This window comes from Corvus cornix, chromosome 1A, assembly GCF_000738735.6.
Source record: "Corvus cornix cornix isolate S_Up_H32 chromosome 1A, ASM73873v5, whole genome shotgun sequence".
NCBI classification, from domain to species: Eukaryota; Metazoa; Chordata; class Aves; order Passeriformes; family Corvidae; genus Corvus; species Corvus cornix.
Window position 1 is genome coordinate 19,857,152 of NC_047057.1, and position 17,916 is coordinate 19,875,067.

At 37.7% G+C, this 17,916-nt stretch overlaps 1 protein-coding gene across 5 annotated transcripts; it reads left to right on the forward strand.

Moving 5' to 3' along the window:
* Positions 1-1,649: 1,649 nt before the first annotated feature.
* On the forward strand, positions 1,650-16,900 carry ZNF800 (zinc finger protein 800). Of its 5 annotated transcripts, XM_039571419.1 has the most exons (6): positions 1,650-1,769; positions 2,368-2,478; positions 4,772-4,867; positions 8,328-8,471; positions 10,888-12,643; positions 14,056-16,900. In XM_039571419.1, coding segments are annotated over exons 2-6 (2,058 nt in total). In that variant the 5' UTR covers positions 1,650-1,769; positions 2,368-2,417; the 3' UTR covers positions 14,057-16,900. The 5 variants fall into 5 exon arrangements, with proteins under 5 accessions (XP_039427353.1, XP_039427349.1, XP_039427350.1 ...); XM_039571415.1 differs by having other exon boundaries at positions 10,888-15,744; XM_039571416.1 differs by having other exon boundaries at positions 2,371-2,478; positions 10,888-15,744.
* Positions 16,901-17,916: the final 1,016 nt, after the last annotated feature.

The following is a 17,916-nucleotide window of genomic DNA, read 5'->3' on the forward strand; positions in this document are numbered from 1 at the left end:
ATCACTCAGTAAAATTGTATTGGTGATATGGCTACTAATGTTCATAGTAAATGCTCAAGATGCAAAGTTAAGTGGCTATAACCCTACTATTTCAACATTTGTAGTGCAGTGGCATCAGTGAGAATGCAAGATCATCTTTGAACCTGATTCCCACATCTCCTGAGAGGTGGGGAATATTAATTCTCTGAGTTTGATACTTCTTGGGCAAGTACAACAGCCAGTAGGCTGTTGTGCAGAACTAGAGCTGACAGTTGTGTTCCTTGCACTTTGTTACCCAGGAGCTTTACAGTTTGACCCAAGTGCTCTGTACATGGGCTGAACGCAGCTGTGGCTGGTGGAGATTATGCCTCTTCCACTGTGTGTCTAAAACACAGCAGAACTCAGGATGTAGCTAAGCTCAAGGTGAGAGCATCTCTGGACACCCACAAAAACCTGTGTTTGGTTGTCTGACACAAAGGTTTCAACTGACTTCTGCTGTACTTCAGTTAAGATGCTATTTGGCACTCAGCTGTTTGAACTGTTCTCTGACACTTAAGGTGTTTTCAGTTTATTAACCAAAATCCAAATACAACTGATGGAATTTGGATTTGGTGTCATGTTGCTTTGGAAAAAGATGACTTATTAAATCAATGCCCATATTTTAAAAGAAAACATTATTGGGTACAAGTTAATGGCCACAGATGGTAAGCTCTCTCCATGTCTGATTTGAGAAAGTCTGAGACATCTTACTCTCAGACTGTAATGTGACTTGGAGCTTTTGTCTGAAACCATGAGTCCTATCTCCATTAAGTGATGCTATTACAAGCCAGAGTTAGACAGATTTTTTTCTATGTTTGTACCATCACTTAGCATTTTTCCTGTAATGATGTGCTTAATCCTGACATTTCCTTACAGATTTTTCTTCAACGGCAGAAGGTTTTTCTTCAATGGCAGAAGCTTTTCCTTAAGTGTATGAAGACTTAATCTTACCCTTTCCCTTGGCAAAAGCCAACTATCAGCTTTTCAACAACCCGAGGTGCCTACAGAAGTGCACTAAAAGAGCACAGGACTAAGCAGGACCCTGTAGAAACATATCTGGAGACACCGGCTGCCCTGCCCGCTCACTGCACTGCACTGCACCGACGTTCTGCGGCCGGTATTTGCCATAGTGATCACACAATTCTCTTTCGGAACACGAGTTTTTCCTCCAGGTGTTCAAAACATTAATCTATTCTTTTCCTTGGTAGGTCTATTAGAACAACTGGTGGTATGGTTCCTATTTTTTTACACTGTAATGGCGTAGACCAGGCTGAAAGGGGGCAGAAATGCCAGCTCCAGGGACACTGGCTGGTCCCACTGGTGTGCGGGCACCGGTGCCCTCAGGGCAGCGCTGCACATCAGGGGTGTGCGAGGCGGTCAGCGAGGGCCTTTCTCCCCGGCGGGACAAAGACGGCGCCGGTTCCCGCCGCGCGCTCCGCCCGGCGGGTCGGTCCTGTGGCGGGCGCTGCACTTCAGCCCTCGGGGACTCCTCCGTGACCCGCCACAGCCCTCCGGGCCGGGCGCCCCCGGCCGCTCCCGCCCCGTCCCGCGGCCGCCGCCCGGCACCTGTGCGGCCGGGACGGGGAGCGGCGAGCGCGGCGCCTGCGCACTGGGCGGGCGCTCGCCGCCAGGACCGCAGTCACTTCCTGCCCCCGTGCCCATCCGGCTCCGGGGTCAGCGGCCGCCGCTCTGGCGGGACAGGGGCGAATAAAGTTTAATTCGAGGAGGGGGAAGCCACCCGTCCTCTCCAGGTAGGGCTGGCCCGCGGCACCCGCCCGTCGCGCCCGCTCCGTCTCGGCGTCGGCGGCCGCTGTCACCTGCGGCCGCGCGTCCCTCCCGCCCGGGCTGCGCGTGGCGGGCGGCGGGCGCGCCCCGCTCCGGCTCCGGCAGCGCCGCGGGAGCGCCCGGCCCGGCGGCGGGCGCGCTGCAGCCCCGGGCTGTTGGGGACGCGGCTTTCCCCACGCTCCCGCGGGAGCCCAGGGACATCGTCTCGTCGGTGGGGCTGCGGGACGAGGCTGCGAGGTGGGGACGGAAGGCGGCGGGGCCGCCCACGGAGGGGGCGCGGGGCCGCGCGGCCGGGCCGGGCTCGGTGGGGAGGGCGGCGGCCGGGGCTCTCCCCCGCCGGCCGAGGCGCAGGTGGCGGCGGGGCGGGAGCGGGGCTGTGCTCGCCGCGGCCGTTGCAGAGGGCGGTCGTGAGACCTGCCGAAAACAATGGGAACTTTCTCCTGCGCCAGGGGTGCGCTGCCTCCGGCCTGCCCGGCCGTGCCGCCGTAGGAAGTGGGTGTGCGCGGTTCGCGTGCTCCGGAGCCGCCTGTGCTTCGGCGGTGACAGCTATTTTGCTTATTTTAGCAGAAACGAGCTGCTGGATGTAGAAGGAAAGTAGGTCGTGCGCACGGAAAATGCCTCTAAGGGACAAGTGTTGTCAGACTGACCACCATCACCATGGATGCTGTGAGCCAGGTATAGTGGTGTGTGATGCTTTGGCTGTTTTGCATATCTGCTTCATTAAAAGCGTGCAGGAACTGTTGTGATAGTTGTGAACGTATATCATTAGTGTCAGCTGTAGGTATAAAAAGTTTCTGAATTTTGTTTGGAAATTTTTTTTTTGTATCCTTGAACTGTCGCCTTAAAATCATTTCAGGAAGAGAATTTTTTAGTTCCTGCAGGATGTTGGATAATCCTCAGGCCACCACATGGACATTGTATGCAGTGAACAGAGGAAGGCAAGAAGTTGTATAAATACAACAACTGACCGTTTTGTTTCCAAAAAGTGCAGTGGTCTCAGTTTTTTTGTAAAATGATGTTTCTGGCAATCATTTGCATTCGCTGTTTGTATTTTTACTCTCTCTTCCCTGGTGAACCCTGATGAAATTGAAGATCTTAGTCTCAGAGGAGAAAAACCCCACTATGTCCTAGAACAACTCTTTATATTCCATGGCTGAGTGATGTGAAAGATGCCATCAGTGAAAACTGTAATGAGTACTCTGAAGGTTCAGGCAACCTGTTAGATGCTTTTGAAATTATTCTGTCTACTGTTATAATTGGTATTTTTAAAGGCAATTTTGTTTCTTTTTGCATTGTTATAGAGTTTATTTGGATGCTTTCCCTTGTGTTTTTGAAAGAAAGATGCTATTTGGATGCTTTCACTTTTGTTTTGAGAAGAAAGTTTGGGGAAATAACAGATGAAAGTGTGAGCATGGTGACTTTGATTATGCTCCTTTAATAAAATGTAATTTGAGAGTAGATATTGTTCAGTTAGTAGAAACATTTTTTTGTGTTGATGATGAAATGGTTTTGAGTTGTTCTAATGCTTTAAAAAACTGAAATATTTTTCTTCCCTGACAAATTAACAGTGATCTGTTAGGTCTTCTTCACCTATGTTACTCCTCTTGATGTCAGTAGGTGTTATACATGCAGATTAGAAGCTGTATACAAACCAAAATGTTTTGTTTTGAAGTGTAGGGAGTAGGCTAGTAGAATACAATATGTCATTGTGTTTGAGATCCCCAAATGATTAGCTGATTTGTCATGGTTGTTATGTGTTTGTGCATATAATAGTATATTATGGAGCCAGCATAGTTGGGTGAATTGTTCATTCTGTTTTCCTGTTTTACAGTACTTTTCTTTCTGATGTTCTTTTCAGCTAGAATTTTTTTACAACCTTTTATCTTTTAGCTCAACGTTCCTGTCAAAATTTGTTTAGTCTTTTTGTACTTATTATCTCTAAATAGTTTTTATATTATGCCTCAACTCGCCTTTATTAAATACAAATTTCTTAGAGATGCTCAATGCTTCATTTAGAAATTAAAGCCTTGAAATGGGGTTAAAATCAAACTAAAGGGATAAGGTGGGAGCCAGTTTATGAAGTACAAAGCAAGCTGTTTAGTCAATAAGAAATTTGAAAGAAGACCTAACTAATGATTTTGCAAACACGTGCTTCAATAAGTGCTCTTATTCTTGTAAATTCGTGTTTCCCTCTGGGCAAAGCTTAATTGTCATATCTCTATACTGCAATGGAATGCTGTGAATTTTCATGTGTGTAAATACTGCATATTGGAATGACAAAAGATCCTGATTAATATATGTTTTAGTTTCAACAGCTTTTGCAAAGAATATGATGTGGAATGAAACATCAGAAATAAAGTATTCCCTCAGCAGTTTACTTGAACCTGAAGAGTTTATTGAATGTAGTTTTCTTGGTCAAGAATACTGTGATAGGTTTTTTTGGTATATACTATTTAGCTATGCTTATGCTTTTTTTCTGATCATTGCTGCTTTAAATTTGGGTTCAGTGTTTAGGTGCATACTGGCAAAACTGAAGTCAGGTAGTATGCTGTGAAGTATTTGGTAATGCTGGTAATACAGTATTTGGTAATGTTTTTTTGTACATGCGGTTTGGTTTTAATGATGGGAGTCAAGTAGATTGTTCTGGGGAATTACTTTAATTGACAGACATTTCTAGTGAGTTAATTCTGTTTTATGTATTTATATGTTTCTATGTTACATATAGCTTTGAATACACATTTTTTTAAGTGATCAAAATGACAGCAAATTGTCAGAAGGTGTCATGGCTAGAAAATTCAGTGTTGACTGTTTTTTAATTCAATATAGATGAAAATTCTAGAGTAAGGCTACTTTTACAGTAGTCCTGGCTGTTCTTTTTAGCTAGTTTACTGTACGTATGGAAAATTCCTAAATTACAGAAATCACCTGAGTGTTTTCTAATGGCTTACTATCCTTTTATATATTTCAGTGCATCTGTTGGAACCTGGTGATCCTCCGTTATTGCAGCAGCCTCTGCAAACGTCAAAATCTGGTATTCAACAAATCATTGAGTGTTTTCGATCAGGTATGGAACCATGCCTGACCCTTACGAAGTTCATTACCTTGTTAAAAGAGATATGTTTATTCAGTGTATTAAAATAACCAGCACCTGACTTTATGCATATTTGCAAAATATTTGTAGATTTGTGGAATTAGGTGTTCCTTTTCATGTGGGTTTTCATAGAAAGTAATGAAGATACAGATCTTGCTGGGTAGTTATCTTTGAAAAACCTTAAAAATTAAGTTTGTTGTTCTGCTTTGTGTCCTTTCTGCTGCTATTATTGATGAGTTTACCAGAAAACTCCTGAGCTGAAGAAAAAACTTTATCTTGAACTTTTTCAATTGCTTTAGCATACTACTTTTAAGGTCTTTCTTGATTGTTTTTGGGAGTTGCAATACATAGCAAAGAACAATTAAGCATTTGGGGAGGCATGCCAGGGAAGATTGAAACCTTCAATGTTTTCAAGCTGTTTCTACACTTCAGATGTGGCAAACCAAACATTTTATTTTCACAACTCTAGGTCTTTAGTGCTACTGTCTATGTGTTTCTAGATTTTTTTCACACAGAGCTTTTAAATATATGAAATGTGTTGTGTATAAAAACACTGCTGCTGTGCAATGAGATACTTGTCTGGTGTGAGTCTCGTGAAAGGGCACAGTATTTAAGTTGTCCACTTGCATTTCAATAACTTAATACAAAAACAGGATGTGAGGTTATTCATTAGTAATCTTTTTTAGTTTGGCTGAGATTGCTTGAGGGCTCAGATATGTGTGACAGGCTTCTTTGGCTGATTAATGTAATCTGAAGAAGATTAATGGAATATCTACTGGTAATAGCAGAAACTGGTTGCAGATACTTTGTCTCTGAGTTACTTCCAGATTGTCCTCACTGGCAGGTGTTAAATTGATAACTTACTTTGATATCATCAGTCATCTGCATCAGGGTGCTTGGACAGAAGGAAAGAAGACTTAGACAAAGATTTTACTGGCTAGTTTTGAACAAGCAACATTTCATTATGGAAAGAGAATGTTTGATTCTTGTAGTAAAGGAATAGAGATTTAAGACAGAGTAAGTAATTTTATCAAAAGCTTCTGTCATTCAAAGCATTAAGAGTAAAAAGTGAATTTGAATCTAATTTTTTTTTCTAAAAAAGCAACTGCTTGCAAAAGGCATAAACTTAGGTATTTCTGACGGAGAGATATTTATGACCAGTGTTCTCTACCAATTTCTTGTGACTTTGATGTTATTCTAGCATCAACACTTACAAATATTAACAGAATTTGACCAGGTATCACCTGCATTACCATCACAATATACAATTAGATGTAACTACAAAATAGAGAAGACTTCAGTAAGTCTTCTCCAGTAAGCTGGAGGCAGCATATACTGACAGGAGATTGACTTGTTGCCACAGTCTGCAGTTGGTGAAGAGTAAGGAGATGATACTGTTTTCCTCTGCCTGCTGTGTCCACAAAACCAGTGGATATTTTAAATTTTTTTGCTGCTTCCAGAAGTTTCTAAAGGTCTACAGTTTGATTCAAAAGGATCAATTATTTTTCTTTACTCCCACCTGTGAAAAGCTTCATAGTTGCATAAGGATGATTTGAAGCCAGAGTAACTACCATGTCATATAGTATGATCTCTAGTATGTCATAAATCCTTTAATCTCATCCACTAATTCTTAAATCCAGTAATTTGTATTGGAAAAAACCATTTCAGTCCTGAACAGAAGGAGACTGAAATATCAATATAACAGGAGAGAGAATGAGTAACCTGTGTGTCCCTTGATTGGGTAATAGTGGAGAATTTTTTTTTTTTTTTTTTTTTTTTTTTGAGAGGGAGGTTTGTGGCTAGGGCATGCATGAACACCATGGCTGAATTCTGTTTCTTTGTGTGCCTTCACCAAACTGGAAGCATTTTGTTTTTATTATAGATTGGTATCTCACATGAATTTTATCTACATGGAACATATTCAGTTTTGTTCAGCCAGATTTTCTTTATATACAAAAATTCAAATGTTGGTTGCTTCTGGGGGGAACTCTGTACAATTTTTATTTGTTGCTATATCTAAATATTTGTTCAGTAGTCTGTTTGTAAAATGCAAGTCAAATGAAGGTGAGGTTAGTAACACTCAAAGAGAGAGCAGTGACATATGGCCTGGGAAGGCATAGGAGGGGACAGAAACCTTGGTAGCCTCAGATGGTCAAGTTTGGATCCCAGTTTTAAGGAACTGTTGAAGACACTGCTTTGCTGAAACTCAGATGTAAAAAGTTTTGTAGTATTACTATTGCACCAAGAAATAAGAAGCTTTCTTGGTAAGGCCCATTTGTATTGAAGAACTATTGCCTATTATGGTATTACTAATATCTGAAAGAGTTTAATTTCAAAAATAGTTCTGCAGTGTGACTCTGAGTTTGATCTTTAAAAGAAATTCTTAAGAGAAGTGTGATGAGATGACAGAACACTTGACCTTGTATTTCAGCTTGAGGAATGTCTTGCTGCTGCTTTTCCATAGGTGTTTGGTATTATTTATTCATGGTCCAGTTGCATGATATTTTTGCTTGTTTGATTAGTTTTGATTAATTAAATTCTAAGAAAAATGAAGATAGATAAATTAGCTGAATTTGGTTAGTGCTTTTTTCTGATTTGGAGTGGGTAAGCATCATTTAGTAACCTATTGCTAATTTTAGGCATTGCATTCATAATTTTCATGAGATGAGAAATGAAGGAGTAAGTTTGAAGTGTAAAAAATGACAGGAGCTGGAATACATCAACAATGCTAGATCTAACTATCTTTGTATACAATGCATAATAGTCTGGAAAGCTGGCATATTTTATCACACTCTCAGTGTTTTAATAGACATCTTTCAGATTTAAGTTGTATGTATTTTCCTTTCATCAGGCTGAAAATATGCCTACATTTCTACTATCTTGCATAAGTGTCATCATCTTGGACTTGGGTCAGATACCTACATATAGTAACATTTCTTGACCTGTTAGTTATTCTCTTTGCTCTATTTTATGCTTTAGTTTTTTTGCCTTACCAGGTACCATTTCTACATGAAATACCTGTATATATCTTGTTTTCTTAGCACTGTAGGATAGCCCTAAAGAAAAAATGCTACAGGCTTCTTTAAATGCTCGAGGTGCTTATTCTTTCCTGTTGGGCAACTGTATTGCAACAACTGAATACTGTAGGAAGAACTCTTTCCTAATGTTAGGTGTTAGTTTTTATTGTAAATCATTGCACTTTCTCTGTAAACTGTAATGTGCGTAATCCTTGAGGGGTTTTTTCATCCTGGTCTTGTCTTCATAGTGAAATTTGGAGCATGTATCATAAACTTACAGAGCAAATGAAGTAGCATTAACAAAAGATAAAATGCTGTTATAATTATTCATGGTCTAAAATGTTTCCACTTTCATGGGATGATATGAATTAAATGAACAGAAAGCCTTCTTAAGTGTAATATTTCTTTTATTACAGGAACAAAACAACTTAAACATATCTTGTTAAAAGATGTGGACACCATTTTTGAGTGTAAATTGTGCCGGAGTCTCTTCAGAGGATTACCAAATTTAATTACTCATAAAAAGTTTTATTGTCCTCCAAGTCTTCAGATGGATGATAGTAAGTATTATTAATTTAAGTGTTTAATAAAGCTAATAAAGTTGAAAAACTTACCTTTCTTTACCATTTACACAAAGATACCTGAAACAAAAATGCAAAAAAAGGAGGTGGAATTAAATTTCTGTAGTAACATATGTAGATCAATTTTATGTTACTGAAGAAGCTACAGCAATGTCTTTATATGAATTAACAATCAAGAGCCATGCCAATATCGTAATTAGATAGCTAGTTTGTACATCTAGCCTTTTAATTAAGAGTGTCACTCTTAACACTTTCTATTCCTTGTTCCCCTTTTTCTTTCCCATCTGTCCTTTACTGTGAAAGATACCAAAAGTATGTCAAAGGACTGGGAAAATGATCTTACAGAAAACAGTGGCTCTAACTGGGTGTTTCAGTTTTAGGCCGTCATAGCTCTGATGGACTTCAGCTGCTGCTGTGAAGTGACCCGGGTCAATATCCTTGTTATTCTCCTGTACTGAGGAAGCCCTTAGAGTGCTTGTGTCATGGATGCAGTCTTTTGGTCTCAGTCAGTATGAAACACAGACTAAAAGTTTATCCTTTTATTTAAGGCTCTGTGCTTGAATAATGCTGTCTCTTTTTCCTTGCTTCACTTCATGTTACGCGGCTTTAACATATTCTATGTGATCATGACTAGCCCAACATCTTTGTTGTAGAAAAGAAACTTTATTATTAAAAGAAGGGACTTAAATGATGAGGAAAAAAAACAAGAACTATATTTTTATGGAAAAAGAAATTTATTAGAGTCTCATTCCAGTGATGAATTTTTGTTGATCTGAGTAAAGCTGATTAATTTGGAAATGTGTCAGCATTCAAAAATGTTTTGTAAAGCTTTCTAATTATCTTGATCTCTTGACTAGATCATTATAGGTGCAGTGAGGATTTTTCTTTCCTGATTAATGCCTTCTCGCTTCAATATTTCAAAAATTAAGGACAAACAGAGATATATTTTGATGATTCTTTTTGCACATGGTGTACACTAAAAGGAGAAGGTGAAAAGGCTGGTACTGTCATCTTCCTAAAATGAACTTGCTTGGCCAGTTATAGTCACTGGTGACTTGTAGTTTCAAAGAAAGGTTAGAATTGCATCTGACTTAGATGCAATACTTTCTAAGCAAAGTAAGATTATCCTGAGGAAAGATTTCATGTCCAGCTCCTGACATTCTAGTTTTCATTTAACTTTCTGATTAACTTTCATATGTTATATGAAATAGCATACAAGTAACATACAAATAAAATAATTTCCACTGTTCAGTGTGAGAGGTGCAAATGAAGGGAATAATACTACATGGTCTGAATAAAACTGTATAAGTATTTGCGCTTTATATAAAATTGAGTATAGTTATTGAAGTAAGTGGGAGTTTTTTTCAATAAATAAAAGATAGTGAACAAGAGGCAGGAATAGAAGTTCAGCACCCCATGGTGAAAAATTCCAAAGACTATTCCCTGCTAAGTTTTTTGACATGCACTCAGTCAGTATAGTCACGAAGTAGTCTTAAAAGGTGCTATAAAATAGGAAGGACTTTTTACTTCTGGTAAAAACTATATAGATAGGCCCGTTTGAAACTGACTGCAAAAGCTGTTAAAAATTCAGTGTTAAAAAATGGGTTTGGAGCAACAAAACAGCATATTTCTTGTACTGACACTTTTCATGTATTGCTGGGTGCATGGAAGGAATAACTCTGACTAAGTGTGGGTTTTTAATTAGCTGTTACCAGGACTCACATCTTTAAAATTATTCACAATAATTTGAACTGTGTCATCTCAGTGCCTCACCTTTTTGCTGTAGGACCCTGGCTTCTTAGTTGTGCCAGTGCAGATGCTTCAAGTATCACACTAGGAACTAGAGCACTGAAGTAATTTGACATTTAAAAAGAGAATATTACTGAGACCTGTAAAATATTATCTACTTATATCTTCATGCAATGCTCAGGTTACACAGATGTTTCATTCTTTGGTAAGGATTGTTCAGAATTCACAGAGAGAGCTTATTTCCAGAATTAGGTCCCTTTATTGAGAGTGCCTGTATCCCACAGTAGGAAAATCGGTTTCTAATGATACTTCAGGCTTAGTTGCACACCTGCAGAACAAGCTTAGTTGAATGATGTTATTTTTGCAATTGATACAGTTTTTTAAAGACCAGCTTAATTCCAGTTACACAAATTTTTAGTTCAGGTGGCTTTCACATTAGCATGCCGGGAGGGTTATTTCCGATGTTGGCTTTTAATAAAAAGGCAACTTGTAACGATTACTCAAAGCCTTTGAGTGTTCAGAGAGTACAAAAGAGGATTTGTGGAAATTTGGAGACTGAATTCACATAGTGGTTAAAAGCTACTTTGAAATTTAAATAATTGAAAATTACCAAATCATTAAAAAATACCTTTTCCTCTTTTCACAGACCTCCCAGATACAAAAGATAAGCAGAGTCAAGCCATAAATGACCTTCTTGAAGCAATCTATCCAAGGGTAGATAAGCAAGAATATATAATTACATTGGAACCTATAGAAACTAATCAAAATGCTGTATTCCAATATGTGTCAAGGACTGATAGCCCAGATGAGAACACAGAAAGTAGTCATACCCCTGATCAAGCTCCGGTACAGATACAGGAACCCAGCACTGAGCAACCCAAGACTGTTTCAGCTCCAGCCCCAGTCCCACCTGGGGAGTCTGTAGAATTACCTCCTGCTGATCCAGTTACAAACAAAGTGGTATCTACTCCTGAAGAACAGCCACCAGCAGTAAATCCTGACTTGGACTCTCTGGATAACTCTGATTATGGCCACCAGTTGATTTGTTGCCTCTGTAGGAAGGAATTTCATTCAAGACGCAGTGTACGCCGGCACATTCGAAAAGTACACAAAAAAAAGATGGAAGAGCTGAAGAAGTACATAGAAACAAAAAAGAAACCAAACCAGTGCTCTGCAAAAGGACGAAATAAGAATGTTCTTGTAACATTAGGTAGAAGTTGTCCTGTGTGTTATAAATCATTTGCTACAAAAGCCAACGTAAGGAGGCATTTTGATGAAGTTCATAGAGGATTAAGAAGGGATTCCATTACTCCTGATATAGCTACAAAGCCTGGGCAACCTTTGTTCTTGGATACAGTTTCTGCTAAAAAATCTTTTAAGACCAGAAAACAAAAGTCGTCTTCAAAGGCTGAATACAATTTAAGTGCATGCAAATGCCTTCTGTGTAAGAGAAAATATAGTTCACAAATAATGCTGAAAAGGCATATGCAAATTGTTCACAAGATAACTCTTTCTGGAAAGAACTCTAAAAGAGAGAAAGGACCCAACAATACTGCCAATGGCACAGAAATAAAAGTTGAACCAGCAGATTCTGTAGAACCTTCACCCCCTTCCATTGCGCTTTCTCCACACAATGAATCAAAGGGAACAAATCATTCAAATGAGAAAAAGAACACACCATCAGCACAGAAAAATAAAGTTAAACAGGACCCCGAAAACCCTAAATCAACCGCTAAATCAACCGCTAAATCAACCTGCAAATCAACCACTAAATCAACCCCTAAATCAACCAATGCATCTGCTGCAGGTGGCCAGCAAAAAACTAGGAAGCCAAAACTTTCAGCTGGCTTTGACTTCAAGCAGCTTTACTGTAAACTCTGTAAGCGCCAATTTACTTCTAAACAGAATTTAACAAAACACATTGAATTACACACAGATGGAAATAATATTTATGTTAAATACTACAGATGTCCACTCTGCTCCTACGAAACGCGTCGCAAGCGTGATGTGATAAGACACATAACTGTGGTTCATAAAAAGTCACCACGCTACCTTGGGAAAATAACTGCAAGTTTAGAAATAAGAGCAATAAAGAAACCAATTGATCTTGTTTTAAATAAGGTGACAAAAAGAGGCTCTCAGAGGGATGAAACAAAACAGATTGGTTCAAAACAGGATGTCACCTCTAATTCTCCCAATAAAAAGTATGAAGGAGCTGATGTTGGCATTGAAGTAAAAGTAACAAAAAACTTTTCTCTACACCGATGCAATAAATGTGGGAAAGCATTTGCCAGAAAAGCTTTTCTAGAACATCATAAGAAAACCCACAAAGCAAATGTATCTCATTCACCTGAAGAAAGTAAAACCAAAGGCAGAAGTACAAGATCTAAAGCTGTTGTCTGGTGAGGAAAAAGAAAAAGTGTTTTGTCTTTTTTTTTCTTTTTTTTTAAAAAAACCCCCAACAATACCACTACCTTTCTTTTGCTGTTGTTGATTTATTGTTGAAAACATATTTTCCCATAGATTTTATGGTTTAGTGGCTTAAATGCAAAAATAGATGTCAAATTTGGGTTTTTTTTGGTTTTGGTTTTTTTTTTTAGCATTTTGCTAGAGTTAAAATCTAAATTTGTCATTGCAGGAAGATGGAATTTAGATTGAGCTGTATTGAGTCAACTCTTTAAACTGTCTTAAGGCATATGTTATAATCAAGTTACTATACATACATTTTAAAAATAGTAATTTAAAAAAAATTAACAATAATTTTGTTTGGTTTGAATAACTTAACTCATTTAATTAACTTTGCTGTGACCACTTGAAGAAGTACTAAAAGTACTAAAGTAAAAGCTGATAACAGAAAAAAATCTCTATGAACTTACTGAAATTAGCATTGTAAACTTAAATTTTTATTTTAATGTGTATTGCCTACACACTGTCAACAAAAGTGCATAGAACAGGTTTTTTTTGTGTAATTTGGTTGCTTAGTTGCTTTGATTTAAAATCATTATGGGTTAGGTGCCTGCAAACACCATTGAAGTCATCAAATTTAGCATTTCATTCTTTTAGTGCTTTTTTATATAAGCCCGGGTTTGGAGACTTGTGGTCATTTATTTTTTTAAATTGTTCAAATCTTATCGTAAGTTTTTGATTTAGGCATCAATATGTATTGAAGTCTGGCTTAGAATTTTCTAAACTTCCGCTTATGTGCTACTCTGGGAATTTTTTACACTTGGAGAGGTTGTGTTTGTAGTTACTCAGTTTTCCATAGCCTTCATGTTAAAGTTGGCCTATTTTTAGAAGACCTTTTAAAAAAGAAAATATTTGTATACAGTCAGTTTGTATTTCAGAATAACCAACTGATGCCTGAAGGTTGGGGATTGTACAAAACTATCATGAAGAGAGACTGTAGTGATACTTGTAGGGATTTCTAACGTCCTTATTCAGAACCATCTTTCTCGCATATTTGGTAAAAAGAAAACTAAGTATATGTGCCTTGTTCTGTATTTCAACTCTGAAATGCTGTTTTCCAGGAGGTGATTTGATTTGAGTTCAGCTTTCATAGTGAATGACCACCTAGTTATGTTAAATTGTGATGTGGTGCTTTTGTGACTTTCTAACAAATCCTGGCCAAATTAGACATAACTTCAAAAATGAATTGAGTTGGATCCTGAAATATGCTGAATTTTAGAGGAGGAGTGGCTTCTGCATTTTGAATAAGAATTAAAAATTTAGCCTTATAAATTATTTACGTTGTGTAGTTTAAAACAGAATTATATGGGTAAACTCAAAGTATTAATTTATTCCCATTTCTCTTCAGATAGGTTCAAATGATGTTCGGAAAGTCTGAAGTTCATTTGACTGAAAAAGACTTTAGTTTGTTGTTGGAACTGCTAATTCTTGATAATGGTACTATAAGGAGGAAATATTTTCATAAGCTGTTTTTTTTCTTACTATATTAATAACCGTTCTGACTGCTTGTAGGACAGTGCCACTTCCCAAAACACTGAAGTAGTTAAAATGAAATGCGCGTGCTTCTAAATTAGCAGTTATCTCTATGCAGTTGTAATTTGACACAGTATAGAGCAAACTTCCTGAAATTAAGTAAGAGTCCACTAGAGACAAGTTGATGAACAGCAGCTTCGGAAGAAGGTGTTTTTTCCTCATTTAGGAAGTCCTCTTCAGAAAACTCATCATCCAGGCATACTGGTCCTCCCTGGTAGTGTTAATTGATGGACAACTCAAACTTTGATGTGATATCCTACTTTGGTAAATGTTGTGTAATATACTGGTTTAAATTTATTACAAATGAATGTATAAGAGCAAACAGTGTAGTGTGTATTGGCTGAATTCTACTAATTTTTAGTATTTGCCATAAATTCAGTTTGTTCATATTGACTTTTTCATAATTTCCCAGTTCTAGGACATTCTGAATTTCACTGTGCTGAAGTTACTTCAAAGACCTCCATTTGTTTCCATATGTGGTTCATAGAAAAACTTTGTAAACATCTAGAAAGTTTACGACAATATCCACATTCCTCTATTCTTTAATTTTTTAAAAAAAATTATACACAAGCACTTTAATGATAGTTGCAGTTTATTTTTTCAGTTTATTTTTAAAAGATCAACACACTAATGTTAATATGAAGGTAGTGAATATTTGCTGATGTATTATAGACAATCTGTGCACAACCACTTATAATGTTAGCTTATTTCATTAAATATTAATAAAAAGGGAGGATAGTTTGGGAGAAACTCAAAATATATTTTCTCTCAAAATCATATATGACCACTATGGGTAGCACTTGACTTTGTGTAATTGGAAAATGTTTTAGATACCTTTTTTTTAACCTTTTAGTCAAGATTGTAGTAAAACAGTTGCATGCCTACCATTATGAAGTTCTTGGCAGGTTTCATGCGATCATGGGTTTTGTTTTGGTTTTTTTGTTTGGGTTTTTTTTGTTTGTTTGTTTGGTATTTTTTTACATTTTAGAAAATATTCTGTTTAGTGATTTGTGTCAAATTGCTACAATTTGAAAGGTATTGTACATCAGAAGAAATACCATGTTTTTTATATTGGTTCACTCCCTTACTTAGGGAGGTGCCTCGTGTTCATGTATACTTTTTGTATAAAATATATCTAAATGTTGATCACAAGATCAGGAGTAAAAATGCTTTTATGGATAGAGAACTATTTGGGCCTGTTAGTGCATTGCACTAAAAATACTGTGAATGGGAACTAAGATTGTAGCTTTGCTCAAAATGTTCTATATTGAATGTACATGCTTTTGTTTGGATAAATGTACTGTATTTGATGGAAAATAAAGCAGACTGGAAATGATTTTTAAGTGGGCATAAACAAAAAGATGTTGTGTTTGTACACTTGGGATATCTGTCACTCCACAGTTGGAAATTACATTGTTTGCATTTTGTAAAGTTTTATTTGTTGATCATTGAAGCTAGTTATTTGTAATATTATGTTGTAATAAATGTTTTTTTTAATTATAAATTTGGGACTTGTGGAGTGAACACTTCACACTGGTGGTCAACCCTTGCTATATTTTTAGAAAACACTGCCTTTTGTCCCTTGTAAAGGAATTTCTTTCTTAACTGAGGAACTCTGGTTGTTGTTACCTTTTTAGAACAAAATATTGAAGAAGATAGGCTATCCTGGGATTTTTTTTACAAGAAAATAGGATTACCTAGTTTTCCATTGGAAATAACATTGATGGCTGCTGAAGGTTCCTTGTTTTCATGGTTGGATATAAAAAAGAACTGCCATAACCATTGTTAATTCTTTTGTAAAAGACGACATTAGGCTATTAATGTAAGTGCATTTTAAGTCATATTCCTGAGTGCCTGCAGATGAAGAATGGAAAATTAAAATGCAGACATAGGGATAGAATAATTGTTCTTTTCTCAATTTATCCTTGTGGTTTCTGCTGTCTGTTCTGGGTAAGTGTGTAATCTGTATCTTGAAATATGTGAAGATGAAGTTACTCCTATTTCAAAGGTATGCTTTCTGCTCACCAGCACACTGGATATGAGTTTTTAATTAAGATGCAGTCTTGCATCATTGATGGGGCACATTGGTTTGGCTCGTTTCACTTACACTAGCCAAAGACAAATAGAGGGTCTTTAGTGGACCTTCAGAATTAATGTTGAGTCTTGTTAGAAGAGTTTTTTATTTAGAATGAATGTTAGCTACTTTACAGAAAACTTGGAATGATCTAAACATTTTGTATGCAAGTCTGTATTTTTTTTTAAAGTGATGCATGTCTTCTAATGCTAAGTAGCTTGAGAGGCTAGCTTTCAGGGACATGACATTACCAACTATCTCCCATACTGGTGGCACCAGGCTTGCTAAGGTGTAAATATGCTGGCGTGAGTCTCAGAATCATCTTAATTGTCTCTCAGCTGAGGGTGTCGGTCTTCCTGGTTTTATTTTTTTTTTGTCTTTATTTTTAGAGTGGTTTCTGGTTTTATGTTTTACTTGTCTTTCCTGTCTGAGATGTTAGATTTCAGGGCTTGAAGTCCTTGTAGCGGTTGGTTTCCTCAGTTTTATAGGAGAATAAAGAAATCTGTACCTTAGATAGTTAATGGTCATTACCACCATTTGTTTTTGATTGGATTCTCTTGAGATGAACTAAAATCTACTGTGTGAAGGATTTGTGTAAGTGGTCAGGTGCTTGAAGTACTTAGAAAATGGGGTCAGTTTGGAGTGCTGGCTGAAAGAACTGTGGGTAGGTATTTTACATCATTCCCTTTTGCTGAATACTGAAATAGAACAATTGGTTAACCACAAAGGTAGATCAGTGTGTTGTTTGGAGGATGAAGGATAGAGAACAGGTCCTCAATGATTTTATTGGTGGAGAAGCTGTGGTGTTTGTACTAATGAGGAGACTTGGCAAGGGGGACTGCTGGTTGGGTATAAAGGTTCTCTGCCCATCTTGAAAAGGGCATCAAAGGGGAAGTGAGTGATGCGGAATACGCTTTAGCTCCCTTTTTTTAGGGAGCTTGCTTCACAGTATCCATCAGTTACTGTCTTAAAGTAGTAATTTCATAGACACAAAGGGGAATGTAATTTGAAAAGCTAGGATTGTTTGGGTTCATTCATCCCTGTGGGTATTGTCAAGATACTGGTAATTGTAATAGAGTTGTTGTATACTTGAAATAATGTCTCAAATGAGGAAACAATATCATTGACTTTGGAAGATTTAGTGGGGAATGAAGATCACCTGAGACTTTGATAGCACATAGACCAAATACATTTTTCTGCAAAACAGATGACACGATGTATTGTTTCACTGCATTGCCATGGTTGTTTCGAAGTCTGGATGGGTGAGGAGAATGTGCTTTTTCATCCTGCTCTAATGTTACTCTTAAGAAGTAGATCTTGTGGTGGTTTTGCCTCAGTTATAGGTAGGATTGAGGTTCTCTGTGTCAGTAATCCCCTGCACTACATTTGCTAGCATCTGATAATGCTGGTGTTTTTTTGTTTTGATGCTTTCCTGCCATTTCAGTCTAAGGCAGCTCGGATGTACCTGGTCTGTCTTCTTAGCATAGGCTTTTCCAGTGCTAGCTGGTTCAGCTCTCTTGGCTGAGCTGAATTTGCTCTTTCACATTACCTATGTGCTTTGAGCCTGAGTTTTTGAGCCTCCTTTATTAGGGGCAAAACAGT

What these genes read in the sequence shown, in the direction of transcription:
- ZNF800 (XM_039571415.1), top strand. Translation starts at nt 2,418, where the DNA reads ATGCCTCTAAGGGACAAGTGTTGTCAGACTGACCACCATCACCATGGA. An exon ending in CCATGGATGCTGTGAGCCAG is followed by an intron (nt 2,479 to 4,771) that starts GTATAGTGGTGT and finishes TATATATTTCAG; the next exon opens with TGCATCTGTTGGAACCTGGT. An exon ending in AAGTCTTCAGATGGATGATA is followed by an intron (nt 8,472 to 10,887) that starts GTAAGTATTATT and finishes CTCTTTTCACAG; the next exon opens with ACCTCCCAGATACAAAAGAT.